The sequence below is a fragment of the Notolepis coatsorum genome (assembly GCF_963971535.1).
Source record: "Notolepis coatsorum genome assembly, chromosome: 2".
Taxonomy (NCBI): domain Eukaryota; kingdom Metazoa; phylum Chordata; class Actinopteri; order Aulopiformes; family Paralepididae; genus Notolepis; species Notolepis coatsorum.
In genome coordinates this window covers 144,054,747-144,072,246 of record NC_140166.1, presented here as the reverse complement: position 1 = coordinate 144,072,246, position 17,500 = coordinate 144,054,747, and the positions used below count along the sequence as shown (strand labels likewise).

General features: G+C 46.5%; 1 protein-coding gene across 1 annotated transcript in view; it reads right to left on the bottom strand.

The window, feature by feature from the left end:
- Positions 1-17,500, bottom strand: part of mtcl3 (MTCL family member 3) — a gene marked incomplete at its 3' end in the record, with an annotated part of 41,444 nt that overhangs the window by 3,138 nt on the left and 20,806 nt on the right. Inside the window, exons 4-8 of the mRNA XM_084307640.1 lie at positions 17,162-17,227; positions 5,792-6,111; positions 4,939-5,089; positions 4,722-4,794; positions 1,622-1,932 (exon numbers count right to left, since the gene is read on the bottom strand). Coding sequence (XP_084163766.1) covers positions 1,622-1,932; positions 4,722-4,794; positions 4,939-5,089; positions 5,792-6,111; positions 17,162-17,227 — 921 coding nt within the window. The remainder of the gene's footprint in view (positions 1-1,621; positions 1,933-4,721; positions 4,795-4,938; positions 5,090-5,791; positions 6,112-17,161; positions 17,228-17,500) is intronic.

Genomic DNA, 17,500 nt, shown 5'->3' with positions numbered 1-17,500 from the left:
AATGTATTTATATATAATATAAATGTATTGGATTGTATAGAGCTACAGCGTTTATACATATACCTGTTCCACCCCTCAGGGTCGGTACCGACCCCAAAATGACATTATGATCATAGATCCATATTTTTCAGAGTGATGCAAAAAATTTGCGATTTTAAAATCAAACGTTTTCAAGTATTAACATCACTAACATGTCACAAAAGCATGTAGATTGTATATTATCATCAATACGTTAGTTTAGCAATAGGTTAAAAGTGTCATTATATCGTTTTAAGTTTTAGATTTGCTGAAGTCTATTCCAAGACGGCGACCATTTTGGAAAATTTGAATTATGGGAATTGTAGTTTTTTGGCTGCCATTTTGTCGAGGGGATACATAGCTGTGGATCAGCGTTGGCATTTTTCAGAACTACACTTCCTGGCAGATACTATGGGGGTTCAAAGTTCAGCGTTCTGAATGAATAATATCAATAACTGTTATTATTCGGGATAATAAGCCACAAAAGGTAACGTTTTTGACAAATATTGAAACGCAGTTAGTTTCTCCTATTGTTAGCATGTAGCAACAATTAGATCTGAAATTAGTTTCAAAATGCGGTTGCACTGTGGTGAAAATAAAAAGGTACAGTAAATTACAGTAGATATCATTATCTGTTCTTATGCACGCCTGGTGATACTAAATTCAAATTGAACTCGGGCATTTGAAAGATAATATATGTATATATATATATATAAATGTGCGAATTGGCTATAATAAGGTAATTTATAAGCATCTATTCTATATTCTATAATAATATTCCAAATTGCATTGGTCCGGATGGGAGAATTCAGTACTGTATCTACAGAACCTTCGGTTTTATCATCTTCCCTTTATTAATTTCCATAGATTTTTTTTTACACACGATCTCAAGAGGGTACTGAACAACATCAGTGGCAGTTTTTTAAGTTTGGTCATTATTATCATGGTGTTATTCACTGTCAAATATGCAAAGAAAAATCATAATTCATATTCTCCTTTGTTTCATCACAATTTAAGCAAGCCTAGTAATAGACACACTATTTCTGACACTGTGAATACATTCCCTGAGGTCCATAGATGTACCTAGATACCAAGAATATACAAATAGCCCTTGTAGAAGTGGAGCAATATTCCATTTACCTAGGTATATATTTTATGCAGATTTTCACATCGTGTGGAACAGGTTAACATAGAACACAATTATATAATTTGTGATAGTTATAAAAGGGTAGGAATAAAAAATAAAAAGTGTATACTTCTTCCTACTCATTTTTAACAGGGTAAACTATGATTTGTTTATCTGTTTCTCTTTTTGTTGTCTTTTTTATACTCTTTTGTATATGTCAAATTAACAGATAAATTTAAGTTTTTATACTTGTTCGAAAATTCATTCATTCGTTCACTCATCCATTCAGCCATTCATTCATGCATTCATCCATCCATCCATTCATTCATCAATTCATTCATTCATCCATTCATTCATCCATTCATTCATCCATCCATCAATTCATTCATTCATTCATCCATCCATCCATCCATCCATTTATTCATTCATCCATCCATCCATCCATTCCTCCATCCATTCATCCATTCATTCATTCACCTCGTCCGAGTCGCTCTCGCCGCCGATGGGACCCTCACGCTTGCGGTGGGGGGGCAGGAGGCGCGTGGGCGGCGTGGAGCACGAGGGCACGGTGTCGTCGTCGCGGCCGCCGTCGCTCTCGGCATCGCTGTCGCGCGGGCTGCTGCGCACCGCCAGGTGGGAGGCCAGGTCGTAGCGCTGCATGTTAGAGAGCAGCACGCGGTTCTCGTACTGAAGCTGCATCACCTTGCCGCTCAGCTCGTTGATCTGCAGCCGCGCGGCCTTCAGCTCCTCCTGCAGCGCCTCCGCCTTGGCCGCGTCCGCCGCCGCTCCTGGGGGGGGGGGGTTCAAATAAGGTATAGTTTAATTAGAGACCGGACGCAAAGAGGAGAAGATCCAGGAGGATAAAACAGAGAGAATGAGAGATTGAGAGAGAGAATAAAACAGAATGAGAGAGAATAAAACAGAGAGAATGAGAGATTGAGAGAGAGAATAAAACAGAATGAGAGAGCATAAAACAGAAAGATTGAGATTGAGAGAGAGAATAAAACAGAATGAGAGAGAGAGAATAAAACAGATTGAGAGAGAGAATAAAACAGAATGAGAGAGAGAGAATAAAACAGAGAATAATAGATTGAGAGAGAATAAAACAGAATGAGAGAGAGAATAAAACAGAGAGAATGAGAGATTGAGAGAGAGAATAAAACAGAGAGAGAATAAAACAGAGAGAATGAGAGATTGAGAGAGAGAATAAAACAGAATGAGAGAGAGAGAATAAAACAGGTTGAGAGAGAGAATAGAACAGAATGAGAGAGAATAAAAAAGATAGAATGAGATTGAGAAAGAGAATAAAACAGAAAGAATGAGATTGAGAGAGAGAATAAAACAGAATGAGAGAGAGAATAAAACAGGGAATAATAGATTGAGAGATAATAAAACAGAATGAGAGAGAGAATAAAACAGAGATAATGAGATTGAGAGAGAGAATAAAACAGAGAGAATGAGAGATTGAGAGAGAGAATAAAACAGAATGAGAGAGAATAAAACAGAGAGAATGAGAGATTGAGAGAGAGAATAAAACAGAATGAGAGAGAATAAAACAGAGAGAATGAGATTGAGAGAGAGAATAAAACAGAATGAGAGAGAGAGAATAAAACAGGTTGAGAGAGAGAATAAAACAGAATGAGAGAGAGAATACAAAAGATAGAATGAGATTGAGAGAGAGAATAAAACAGAGAGAATGAGATTGAGAGAGAGAGAATAAAACAGAGAGAATAAAACAGAGAGAATGCGAGATTGAGAGAGAGAATAAAACAGAGAGAATGAGAGAGAGAATAAAACAGAGAGATTGAGAAAGAGAATAAAACAGAATGAGAGATTCAGAGAGAGAATAAAACAGAATGAAAGATTGAGAGAGTGAATAAAACAGAGAGTTTGAGAGATTGAGAGAGAGAATAAAACAGAGGATGAGAGATTGAGAGAGAGAATAAAACAGAGAGAATGAGATAGAGAATAAAACAGAGTTTGAGAGATTGAGAGAGAGAATAAAACAGCGAGAATGAGAGATTGAGAGAGAGAATAAAACAGAGAGAATGAGATAGAGAATAAAACAGAATTTGAGAGATTGAGAGAGAGAATAAAACAGAGAATGAGAGAGAATAAAACAGAGAGATTGAGAGAGAGAATAAAACAGAGAGATTGAGAGAGAGAATAAAACAGAGAGATTGAGAGAGAGAATAAAACAGAGAGAATGAGAGAGAGAATAAGACAGAGATAATGAGAGAGAGAGAGAATAATAATAATAATAATAATAATAATAATAATAATAATAATAATAATAATAATAATAATAATAATAATAATAATAATAATAATAATAATAATAATAATAATAATGGGCGGCTAGGTGGTGTAGTGGGCAAGGCACTCGCCACCAGTGTGGAGACGCTAGGATTCGCGTGTTCGAATCCAGCTCTCCACATTGTTTTCAGTTTAGCTGGTCGTCCGCAGTAATACACATTGGCCGTATTACGGGGAGGGAAACTGAAGGGTGGGGATCGAACGTTGTGAACAAGCGACTCCTACAAGTCGGTTGGTGCGCCTGCGCAGTAGAATCAGGGGGCAGCGTGAGCCTCCCACGCGTTACTCCTCGACACTGAGAGATCGAGCTGCGCAGGTGAAAAGATGCGACTGCTGTTACCTCAAGTACCGGAGGGGACTTGTGCTATGTATGACTTAGTCCACATTGCAGCCGGCTTGTGGGAGGCAAGAAACAGCGTTCGTGACAGGGGAGGGTTGAATTAAATGATACGAAAATTGGGATGGGAGAAAATATAGAAAATGGGAGAAAAAGTGGATCAAAAAATAATAATAATAATAATAATAATAATAATAATAATAATAATAATAATAATAATAATAATAATAATAATAATAATAAATAATAATAATAATAATAATAATAATAATAATAATAATAATAATAATAATAATAATAATAATAATAATAATAATAATAATAATAATAATAATAATAATAATAATAATAACAACACAAACACACATAAACCACCACTTCAACATGCAGCATCACCAGCGAGATATGTCAGTATAATTATTACTCAATGTCTATTCAATAAGGGCCCGCGTCCACCTGGCGCATATTTCTAGCTGAAACATGCTGGCAGTGCGCCCGGTAGAATGGGGCGGGGCGCATGCGGTGAGAAAAAGTTCAGAACGTTTCAACTCTCTAGGCTGTATGCGGCCGCATAGAAAAGCTGAAAGGCGGTGAAAAAAAAAGCCGACCGCAGCGCACTTACTATAGGCGGCCGCATGCGGCCGCATACGCTCCCTCCCCATTGGAAATGGAATACATTGAAAAAAGACGCGTGCGGTCATAAATGTGAGGCAGGTGGACGCGAGCCCTAAGGTTCTAGTCGCGAACGCCAGCAAATTAATAATTCAGATATTGGACTCGCGAAGACGATGACCAAAGAGTTGAGACTCAAACCTGTGACGTACACAGTATGCATTATCATTATATGACCACTTTAGGAGGAATAACCTGATAATAATTTACTAAACGAGATTCTATAAACAATCAATATACAAATGAACCCACCTCCTCCTCCGTGTCTGGAGCCAGCCTCGTGGGAGCCGGCTTTATACTTCAGCTTGTTCAGTTCACAGGTCACCTGGAAGAGGTCAAAGCAATGCTTGTGTTAAAGAAAACATTATGTACCTTTTTCCTGTGGTCCATTAGTACTTTATTTACGTTTTATGATGATACTGTGATCAACCCATGCATCTGCGACACAGTGTGTCCTTGTTTCTTGTACCTTCTTATTCTCCTCCTCCACGTCGGCCAGGTTCCTGCGGAGAAGTTCAGCCTCATCTTCCACCAGCTGCAGCTGCTGCCGGAGCTCAGACAGGGCCTCACCCTGCTCCCTGGAGGGGTGGGCTCCACCCCCCACCCCTGCTGCTGCCAGGCTGAGAGGAGAGGAGAGGAGAGGAGAGGAGAGGAGAGGAGAGGAGAGGAGAGGAGAGGAGAGGAGAGGAGAGGAGAGGAGAGGAGAGGAGAGGCGAAGAGAGGAGAGGAGAGGAGAGGAGAGGAGAGGAGAGGAGAGGAGAGGCAAGGCGAGGAGAGGAGGGGAGAGGAGAGGAGAGGAGAGGAGGGGAGGGGAGGGGAGGGGAGAGGAGAGGAGAGGAGAGGAGAGGAGAGGAGAGGAGAGGAGAGGAGAGGAGAGGAGAGGAAGGGACTCTCGCAATTTACCCAAGGTAGTGGAAAAATAATTATTCCAGCTGCCGCACTCTAACTTGCAATGCATTTCCAATGGGACCGAAATGTTCCTGTTTAAAATCGATTCGTAGCCAAACGCTGCGGTGAATCCTTCCGAGTTTGAATAGCGCTGTTGCCATAGGCAAGCCGGTCGTTTTGATACCTTTCACGTGTATGGGGCGCGAACGCTCTGGCAAGAGTAGTGTTTGCAAAATCGGTGGAATAAAGAAATAAATAATAAAAAGAGTATAGATTACTATAGTGTGGGTGGCAACCTGGCTTCGCCAGGTCACCCACACTAATGATACATAACAACAGATACATAACAACAGATACATAACAACAGATACATAACAACAGATACATAACAACAGATACATAACAGCAGATACGTAACAGCAGGTGATAACTACCTGTCCTCCCGCATGTCGTCCAGCTCCGCCTTCAGGCCCCGGTTCTCCACCTCCAGCTCCACGATCTTTCTCCCCAGGATGTTGGCCTCCTCCTCCACCAGACGCAGACGCAGCTTGAGCTCCGACTCCCGGCTGCTGGGGGGTCCGCCGGCCTCGCCCTTGGGCAGGGGGCTGTCCACGTCGCCGTAGAAGGAGCGGTACTTCTGCAGCTCGTGCTCCAGCCGGTCCTTCTCCTTGTCGATCTTGGCCATCTTCTTCCTCATCAGGACGGCCTCCTCCTTGATGAAGGCCAGTTGGCACTTCAGGTCGTCGTTCTCCTCCTGAGGGGGGGGGGGGGGGAGGCAGGCAACGCAAGTCGAGTTCACTATCGACAAGGATGGTGCATTTAATAATCTTCACTGACAAGGGAGATGACTTCTCAATTCCTTCCTAGATTAGAGATTAGATTCAAATGTATTGGTATAATACAGTACAACGGAAAGACGTTTCAGCATCCAAACATAGTGCAATACTGTAATATAGTGTAATATAGTAATATACAATGTACAGATATGTAAAAAGGATTATATGTAAGTATTTACAGACGTGTGTGTGTATGTATGTATGTACCGTATGTATATACGGTAAGAATAAATATATATAAATACGGTATATACAGCATTGTTGTACATGCTTATATATGGGTTATATTGAGGTGTATAAGTAGGTATAGAAGGATTATATGCAGGTATATTCAGACAGATGTATATATAAATAGTATATACAGCACTATTGTCTCGTTTATGACCTAATGATCATAATAAAACCTCCTACACTTCTCTTCTAGCAAGGGTGTTCATGTTTTATAATGTTTATAATGTCCGAATGCAAATTCAATCCCAAACCAATGTGTTTTTTCCCCCTGTGAGCAGAGGAGAGTCGTGTTCACACGCCACACACGCCACACACGCCCTGGAAGAACCCAGGCTCGTTAAAAACATGCTCTTGATGCTGTTGGAGAATAGTCCGTTTCTGTCCTCAAGTCGAGGAGTAGAACAGTCAAACGGAGACTGGACCTTGATTATTATACGTCACTTTGTTCAACTCAAAGAAATGGAGATACTGTACAAAAGGTCTGAATTCAGAGTAAGCGTCTGTGTAACTGAGGGGTACAATTCCCTGACTGTATTGATAAGTATGGTATCATTAAACCACTACCGCTTTATGTACTTTAATTACTGGCCATACAGTACATGATATATAAATATGATGAACACTTCCCACAATAAATCGGTTCCACACAAAGTTATAATTAAGTATTTATTGCAGCAAAAGGTACATAATATACTTCTCTATTATACTTTGAATGCACTTGTAAGGCAAAGGAATGTGCGTAGGCAAATCAATAATGAATGTCCATTCTCTGGTTACGCAGGAGGTAATTATACGACCTGAATCTTAGGGAATTATATCTATGGTGCACTGGTAATATATATAGCGGGAGATACTGAAGGGTCCTCCCGGTTGTAAGCCAGCAGGGGTAGAGGATCTGTCGGTAGTAGAGAGTCTGGTCAACGATGACTAAGGAGACTCCAAGTAAAGGAGACGGTGCAATAGTCTCTTGATCCACAGACGAATACAGCTGTTCTCCGTAGACTGTAGCTCCACAGTGAAGAAAGCTAGCCTGCCTCAGGCTCTCTGAGGCGCAGACTCGACGTGGCTCCTCACAGGGTAAATCCCACACACGTGTAGGCGTCGGCGATTCTCCGCTCCATAAATCACAGGACCAAAACAAATATAATCCAGCCGTAAATGGCTATGCAGTCGTCGGGTAGATTAATCCAGTGTACATGTCCACACGATCCTCGTCTAGGTCTCCTCGGGTGAAAGCGCCATGAAAGCAGCCCAGCCTGGATAAGCACTCTAGCTGGTACGAGGAAGCGTTGGTGATGCTGGTCACTGTAGAACTTTAGCCGCATGATACACTATACACAAATAGACTATTACTGACTTAATAGAAATATGTCGCACTCGACGGTATAGCGCCAAACTCTGACACTTCAGTTATTAATTCGCACGCGGTCTCAATGCTCTCTTTGGAGCCAAACAGGCCATACTTCACCGCACGGAGTATCGTGGGTGAGGCTTCAACTTTAGTTCCTAAGACTTCTGACTAAGTGCTTCTGTATTCACCTGCGCCATATTTATATGCACGGCGAACAATCTAGTGCCAACCTCATTTCTGTCTCGTATTCCTGGGCAAGGCCGGGCATGTACAGACATGTCTTGACGGTGGCTTTGAACCTGACTCTGGAGGCATGGCCCTGGCGCCTGTGGACCGCTGTCCAATAGGAGAATGAAATATTATGGTCTGTACTAGGCTAAAGGGATATTCCGTGTATATGTACAAGGAATATACAAGGGATATCAAAACGATATACAAATACTATGCAATATATATCAATCAATAAATATATATATTCGGTTTAATCTGATCCTTTGTAACAGCCGCCTCCTAATTAGTCCCACCTAATTAGCTAAGCAGAGACAGATTAACCGCACTGTCCACTACTCAATGTCTGTTGTGAGGGGTCGGGCAGTTCACAAAGTCATGGGGTCATGGTATCGGGGAGCCTTGGCAGTTCTATTAGCCTCGCCACGGGTCGGGTGTAGATCCGTCCTTGGACGAGCACTTCGGCTGCTCGGACCTTTCCGTCGGCACCGGTGATCACTTTGCTTACGCGGCCAGCCGGCCACATAGCTCGGGGTAGTGACTGGTCGATAATCATGACGACTGTTCCTTCTGTCAAATTGTCTCTCTCTTTCACCCATTTCTGGCGGGTCTGTAGAGACGGTAGATAGTGGAGTAGGAAGCTGTTCCAAAACTTGTCAGCCAATACTTGACTGTACCTCCACATTCTTCGGCCGTTCGCTTCTTCAGGCCTGTACATTGTCTGTGGTAGCGCGGGGTCCAGCCGCCCCATCAAGAGTGTGTTGGGGGTGACTGGGTCGACATCTGCTCGACGAGTGTGTTCAATCCACAGAACATAGATTTCTTGTTTTCGGCCTCCTCTTTACTCGCTTCCCGTGGGGTGGGTGTAGGCCACTCTTCTTCCGGGAGCTTGAGGAACTCTGGCCCGTCACTGTATAGGTTGTGACGGGTGAGGTCATCCAGGGACATTCCCCGGGTGATGATGTCAGCTGGGTTGTGTTTTGTGTCCACATACCTCCAGCTTGCTACTTCTGTTAAATCTTGAATCTCTGTGACTCTGACTCCCACGAAGACCTTGTATCTGCACGAATCAGACCGGATCCATGTGAGTACTGTCGTGGAGTCTGACCACAAGATTGTTCTTTGCACCGGAATGGTGAGTTCACGTTGGATTAACGTGGCGAGTTGCGCTCCTGCTAGGGCTGCGCAGAGCTCTAGACGCGGGATAGATTGTTGCTTTCGTGGGGCTATTCTTGAGCGAGCCAGGATGAAAGCAGTATGTATTTCTCCTCCCTCCTCTCGGGCACGCAAGTAGGCCACCGAACCGTAGGCTACTTCGGAGGCGTCGCTGAAGACGTGCAGGTCCATCTGGCACGTCTCCGGCCTCACTGTGGGTGGGAAGTAGCTGCGGCGTATGTTGACACCTGGGAGTGAGCTGAGTTCCGTCTCCCACTCTCTCCATGTGGATGCAAGGTGTTCGGGTATGGGGTCGTCCCAGCCCTGGTCCTTGTCCCATAACGCTCTTACAATCATCTTTGCCCTGGTGGTGTAAGGTAGAATACATCCCAACGGGTCATATTGTCTGGCGAGTGTTCTGTATACACTCCGTCTGGTGGTCGGTAGTGCAGTCGACCTTCCCTGCTCCTTGGTCAGGGGTGTGTGTTTATAATGGAGCGAGTCTGTTTTGAAGCGCCAGACTAGTCCTAATGTCATTTCTTGGGCTTCTCCTGGGATGGTCGCCATCCAGGTCTCGCTGCTTGCTGCCTTGTCCTCGGGGGAGAGGCTGCGCAATACTTGCGGGTCGCTGCTGGCCCACTGCCTGAGATCAAAGCCGCCTTTGATCAGGGAGGCGCGGAGCTTGAGTAGAAGGGCCTCGGCTTCTTCTGGCGTCGAGACGCTTTGCAGACAGTTGTCCACGTAGAAACTATTTCCTACACTTTGTCGGACCTCTTCATCAGCTGCTGGGTCCTCTGCGACGTGTTTTTGCAGTGCAAACGTAGCACAGCATGGGCTGCATGTGGTTCCGAAAGGGAGGACTTCCCATTGATAGATGGCTGGTTGCTCATCCCCGATCCTCTCTCTCCATAGGAACCGCAGCAGGGGCTTGTCCTCCTCCACTCGTCTCACCTGCAGGAACATCCCTTTGATGTCGCCGCTGATGGCCACCTTGTCTTGGCGGAAACGTAGTAACACGCCTAGTAGAGAGGGGCCGAGTGTTGGGCCGGGCAAGAGCTCTTTATTCAGATTTTGTGATCCGATCTGGTAGCTGCAGTTGAACACAATACGATCCTTGCCGTTGTGGTGGACTTTGTGGTGCGGCACGTACCATGATTCGGTCGTCTGATCGGCCTCTTTAATGTCAATTTTCTTTATGTGTCCCGCTGTGATTAGCTTGTTAATCTCAGCGCGGTACACCATCTCTTGAGCGGGGTCTCTGGCTAGGTGCCGCTCTGTGTTCAATAGATACCGCTCCGTTGCTTCTTTTGGGGCGTGGAAGGTAGGCATACCCTCTCGCCTCAGGAGTGGAGTTGCGTATCTCATCACTCCGTTGACTTTGGCTCTCTTTGTCCCCTGCTCGAGGAGGGCTATAGCGTAAATGTCTTCCTTGGAACGAATGTCTTTCTTTTCGTTCTTAAAGGGCATTGTCTCTAGTGTCCATAGCCTCTCGACATGCTGTAGGAGGGTGGTGTCTTCTTCTGTCACTCTGGAGTGGAGGCAGCTAGTGGCTGCTGTTCGGTTAAGAGACTTAGCGAGGGGGCCTTGTAGTGTCCATCCTAGGCGGGTCTCGACTGCTGCAGGACAGCCTCTGGGCCCTGTGTGGACCCGGTCAATCGGGACGATGAGGTCTGCATGGTCGGAGCCTATCAGCAGGGTCGGGGTGGCACCGTCTATGAGCGGTATAGGTAGTTGACGCAGGTGCACATATTTATCCATCAGCTTGGCGATGGGGTAGGTGTACTGCGACAGGCCTATTTCTTGGCTGGTGAAAGCGTTAGTAATCCTATACCGTCTCTCTGGCTGCCCGCTTGCTGCAATAGTGAAGGAGACATTCTCGCCCTTTATCGTCTTTAGATCTCTTCTTATTGTCCGAATCGTCATCTGGTTTTCGCTCCCCCGCAGCCCCAGCTGGGCCGCAGCGGACGCGAGGAGAAGGGTCTTCTCTGACCCGTCGTCAAGGACGGCGTAAGTGTCCATGACCTTGTCTTGGTAACTCAGTGTTACGCGGACCACCTTTAAGAGCACCCGGGCGCCCCCGCTGCTGGCGGGGTCAATGTACATAACACTTGCCTTTGTGCTGCTTGAGGGTGCAGGCTTTCTTCTGTTACTGTCGTGTAGGACATCTAGGTGGGCTCCGTCACACCGACTACACCTCTTCTTTAAGCGGCAATCGGCTGCCATGTGAATGCGCGCACATCGGTAACAGCGTCGGTTGGACTTTATCCATTGACTCACCTCGTCGGCGGTCATCTTCTTGAACGTGTCACATTGTGACAACCAGTGTTCCTTTTCGCAGTACGGGCACACCATCTTCCACTTCTCTTTCATCGAGGGGGTACTGTGGTTCTTGCTGCTCGGTACTGATTCTGATTGGTGCATGACGGTCACCAATCTTCGGCCATCGTTTGCTCTCCTAGGTCCCTCTCTGGAGCTTGGGGTGCTCCGCATGAACGTATCCAACCGTAGGCTGTTGACTTCTCTCGCCAGGAAGTCGGCTAGGTCTAGGAGGGATGGCTCGGGACCGTTAGGATCACGGTGGTCTCTTTGCCGCCTGAAGCGCTCTTGTCGGGCGGGCGGAAGCTTCTCTAAAATCCTCTCGACATTAGAGTTTGCGTACAGTTCGTGCATACCCTTTTCTCTTTGCGCCCCCAGCATCCCTACCAGGGATTGTACCTTGATAGACAGGTCATCTAGTGAGCGATTGTCTGTGGCTGGGGGTAGGCGGTCAATATGCCTTATCTCTTGTATTACGTAGTCCCATATGCGTCCATATCTTTGGTCGAGTGCTGCTAGAGCCGCGGTGTATGGGGTAGTAGAGGTGGCATAGGCCAGCGCTATATTGTGCGCTCGGGGCACCTTGAGGTGCTTCAATAGGATAGCATATTTGTACGGTTCATCAGCTACATCGGACATCATTGTCTCTAAGCACATTTGTAGCTCCGTGTACTGTGCTCTGTTCTCGTGGGTGAAGTCCGGAAACGTCGGTGTGCCAATGTATGATGCCATGGATGGCTGGCACATCGGTGAGCGTTGGAAGAGAGGCCTCCTAGGCGAGTCTCCTCTTACGCCTCTTGGTGGGCTGGTACCTGCTGGGTACCATGGCCCGCGTATCCAGGTGCTGTTCCTCGGGGCTGGTCGTGCGTCAAGCTCACCCGTGAATTGAGTCGGGGGTCTGTAGCGCAGAGCCGCGGGGGTAGAGCCTGGGCTGTACTGGACCTCCTGGTCCTGTGGAGTACTGTGCTGCTGTCGGGCTTGACTCTCCTCCTCTCCCTCTTCTTCTTCCTCTGGCAGTCGTCTATTTAGCCTCTCCGCGGTGTAGACCGTTTCTTCCTTGTAGCTGGGTCTCGCTTGGACCGGTCGGGGAAGGAGTTCGGAGGGGGGTATAGGCTCTCTCTGGTGGTCGGGCTCAGGGTCGCTTGATCGGGTAGGGGAGGGTGCCCTTGACCCCTGTCTTGACGAGGCCCTGGAACCCCGTGCGGAGGGAGGGGGTGTTGCCCTGGTGATCAGCTGCTCCATTATCTGCGCTTGTAATCGGTCGCGCTCGGCTTCGCGCTTGGTGAGAGCGAGGTCGCGCTCTGCTTCTCTTTGGGCACCGGCAGCGGCGCGCTGGGCTTCGGCGGCGGCGCGCTGGGCTTCGGCCCGGTCCCTTCCCATATTCTCTTCCGTCTGAAGGCGTCTAATCTCTAGACGTATACGATCTTCGTCGCTCCGTTGCTGCGCTTGAAGGCGTTCTCTTTCCATGGAAGAATGTTCGCGCTCACTAAGCGTCTGTGCTTGGAGTCGATTGCGCTCTGTTGAGGCTGCTAGGCTGGCGAGGAATGCCTGTGCCAGCATCTTGTCCGCCTCGCTGGGGGAAGACGCTGGTTGAGGTGATCGGCTCCTGGCAGTACTCGTTGGAGATCTGTTCTCCTGTGGCGAGTCCTGGAGATCCATCTCCGGGGTGCTCTCCTCTTCTTGTAGCGGGTAGAGTTCCATCCCTGGAGGGCTGTCTTTATCCTGGAGCTCTCCGGGGACTACTTCTTCGGTCTTGGCGGGGGGTAAAGTCATGTCAGGTCCCTCCTGGTCTCCACCGTGAGCTTGGTCAGTTACGTTAGAACCCACTAGGGCCTCTATTGGCGGGGTAGCCTGGTCGATAGGGTCGGACATAATTTTACTATCTACTTTTTCCGCGTTTACCGTCTGTAGAAGGCTAGGTAGTATATTGGCAACGTAATCCTCTAAGTACTGAGGTGTCTGCCGTCTACGCTGCGGGCGATCTACTTTAGGAGAACCGTTTTGTGGAGTGTTCATCATAGGCCATGTCAATATTAATACCACTATATTAATATTACACTAGTTACCCTCCGGCTCGAAGGACCAATTGTAACTGAGGGGTACAATTCCCTGACTGTATTGATAAGTATGGTATCATTAAACCACTACCGCTTTATGTACTTTAATTACTGGCCATACAGTACATGATATATAAATATGATGAACACTTCCCACAATAAATCGGTTCCACACAAAGTTATAATTAAGTATTTATTGCAGCAAAAGGTACATAATATACTTCTCTATTATACTTTGAATGCACTTGTAAGGCAAAGGAATGTGCGTAGGCAAATCAATAATGAATGTCCATTCTCTGGTTACGCAGGAGGTAATTATACGACCTGAATCTTAGGGAATTATATCTATGGTGCACTGGTAATATATATAGCGGGAGATACTGAAGGGTCCCCCCGGTTGTAAGCCAGCAGGGGTAGAGGATCTGTCGGTAGTAGAGAGTCTGGTCAACGATGACTAAGGAGACTCCAAGTACAGGAGACGGTGCAATAGTATCTTGATCCACAGACGAATACAGCTGTTCTCCGTAGACTGTAGCTCCACAGTGAAGAAAGCTAGCCTGCCTCAGGCTCTCTGAGGCGCAGACTCGACGTGGCTCCTCACAGGGTAAATCCCACACACGTGTAGGCGTCGGCGATTCTCCGCTCCATAAATCACAGGACCAAAACAAATATAATCCAGCCGTAAATGGCTATGCAGTCGTCGGGTAGATTAATCCAGTGTACATGTCCACACGATCCTCGTCTAGGTCTCCTCGGGTGAAAGCGCCATGAAAGCAGCCCAGCCTGGATAAGCACTCTAGCTGGTACGAGGAAGCGTTGGTGATGCTGGTCACTGTAGAACTTTAGCCGCACGATACACTATACACAAATAGACTATTACTGACTTAATAGAAATATGTCGCACTCGACGGTATAGCGCCAAACTCTGACACTTCAGTTATTAATTCGCACGCGGTCTCAATGCTCTCTTTGGGGCCAAACAGGCCATACTTCACCGCACGGAGTATCGTGGGTGAGGCTTCAACTTTAGTTCCTAAGACTTCTGACTAAGTGCTTCTGTATTCACCTGCGCCATATTTATATGCACGGCGAACAATCTAGTGCCAACCTCATTTCTGTCTCGTATTCCTGGGCAAGGCCGGGCATGTACAGACATGTCTTGACGGTGGCTTTGAACCTGACTCTGGAGGCATGGCCCTGGCGCCTGTGGACCGCTGTCCAATAGGAGAATGAAATATTATGGTCTGTACTAGGCTAAAGGGATATTCCGTGTATATGTACAAGGAATATACAAGGGATATCAAAACGATATACAAATACTATGCAATATATATCAATCAATAAATATATATATTCGGTTTAATCTGATCCTTTGTAACAGTCTGACTTTGCACAATATACACCAGATATTTGGGAGCCCGAGTGGCGAACCACGTAATGCGCTGCGTCACAACACGGCCGACCCGGGTTCGATTCCTGGACCCAGCGTTCTTTGCCGAATGTCTTCCCCTGCTCTGTCTCCCATTGCCCGGTAGTAAAAAACCCAATAAAAATCTACAAAAACATAACTTGTCCAAAAGGACAAGTAACATAAAAAAAAAAAAAAACACAGCGACCTTTCCCTCCCCACAGTTGGCACTCTCCCTTGTCATTTCCCAGAAATCATTGATTGAGTGATTAAGCAATCTTTGTTTAGTCAGTCTGAATAATAACTTTGTCTGAATAACAATTTTATGTTCATAGGAGTATTTCACTGTTATAAGAACATTTTCCACATTATTACATTCCTGAAGCCATTACTAGGTCCTGACACATCCCGCCTTGAACGGCCCTTCTAAAGTCTCTCCCCTCCACATTGCCTGTGGTGCTTTTTTCCTATTGCTAGGTTTTTAGTGAGTTTTTCCTTACCTTCGTGTGGGGTTTGTCTGGGAGTGTTGCATTCATTTATTTAACATTTTATTTTGGATTTCATGGTGTTTTTTTGTTCTTGATTTATTGTGATGTTTCTTCTTGACTTGTTTAAAGAAGACGTGTCCGGCCCATGGGGACATTAACGTGTGTTGTCGGGGCCTTAAAGAAGACGTGTCCGACCCATGGGGACATTAACGTGTGTTGTCGGGCCTTAAAGAAGACGTGTCCGGCCCATGGGGGACATTAACGCGTGTTGTCGGGCCTTAAAGAAGACGTGTCCGGCCCATGGGGACATTAACGTGTGTTGTCGGGCCTTAAAGAAGACGTGTCCGGCCCATGGGGGACATTAACGCGTGTTGTCGGGCCTTAAAGAAGACGTGTCCGGCCCATGGGGACATTAACGTGTTGACGGGCCTTAAAGAAGACGTGTCCGGCCCATGGGGGACATTAACGCGTGTTGTCGGGCCTTAAAGAAGACGTGTCCGGCCCATGGGGACATTAACGTGTGTTGTCGGGCCTTAAAGAAGACGTGTCCGGCCCATGGGGGACATTAACGCGTGTTGTCGGGCCTTAAAGAAGACGTGTCCGGCCCATGGGGGACATTAACGCGTGTTGTCGGGCCTTAAAGAAGACGTGTCCGGCCCATGGGGGACATTAACGCGTGTTGTCGGGCCTTAAAGAAGACGTGTCCGGCCCATGGGGACATTAACGTGTGTTGACGGGCCTTAACACTTTCAGCGCCACGCTTAATCCCCATCTGTGCTGCCTGTGGCCACGCTTAAAAAGATGGTCATTTTCATGGTGTTTCACGATGTTTGCAGAGCTATATCTATATTCTATATTATAGCTATGGAGACAATACTATGGCTCATTATCTCTCGTCCAACATGTATTTTTCATGTATACGTTTGCATGTTATCCCGTGGTGAATATTGTATAGTTTCAGAGTGATAAGGGCAAATTCCTGGAAGCTGAGTTATGGAGCGCTATGTGCAGGAAAGTCGTTCGCGTTGCTCGCCTGGACACGATACTATTTCCAAATCAAAGGTATATAATAGGTATTATGTTTCATCAGGAAGGCATCAAAAGGGATCGTTTTGTGATGTTCTGATCGTCAGCAACGGCATACGTTTTGGAGTATGTGACATATGATCGTTGCGATCTATGTGGAATCATTGTAGGATCAAAGTAGGATTGATGTCATATAGTCCTTACCTTTGCTAGGAGGTATTCCAAAATGAATATTTCAATTGTCTGATCGCGATTTCCAGTATTGATGTCCATCGGGTCCCTGACATGAAATGGGACAAACTATGCATCAAGTGTGCTGGACGCGTTCCAAGTGGCTCGAATGAAGCATTTCACTTGCCCAGGTCCCATTCTCCACCCGGACCATATAAAATGTAACACACAGTGTGAAATAAGGTTTCAAAGGGTAGGCGATACTGCCACCTAGCAGGTATTGCAATCTCGAGGTGTCATAATGAGTCCCAATGATACACCGAGGTCCGTGAGACTGTATAGAATATTAAAAACGAATAAAAGAAAAAACGATGAAAACCCGAGTATACGCGGGTTTTCGGGGGTTCTGGCGCTCAACCGCTGGCGAGATAACCCGACTATAGTCGGACATGCTGAATGTGTTAAAGAAGACGTGTCCGGCCCATACTCAGCATCTCTGTGTCAGGACTCAGCCTCTGTCTGTGAGGCAGGACTCACCTCTGCGGGCGCCTGGGCCGGCCTCCTCTCCACCTTCTGGTCCTTGCCTCCTCTTCTTTTCAGCGACAGCTAGAGGGGGGGGGATAACAGCGGTGACATCATCACCCCACTATGCTCCGAGAGGCCAGTGATCAGTCATCCAGATTTACGGGACGCGGAGGAGTCGGTAACCATGGAAACGCTGGATGTTTTAAAATCCACTGTCAGAAATATGCTTTTGGCAGCTTAACGTGACCGTGGTGCCCAGATTCCTCTCTCTCTCTCTCTCTCTCTCTCTCTCTCTCTCTCTCTCTCTCTCTCTCTCTCTCTCTCTCTCTCTCTCTCTTCTCTCTCTCTGTC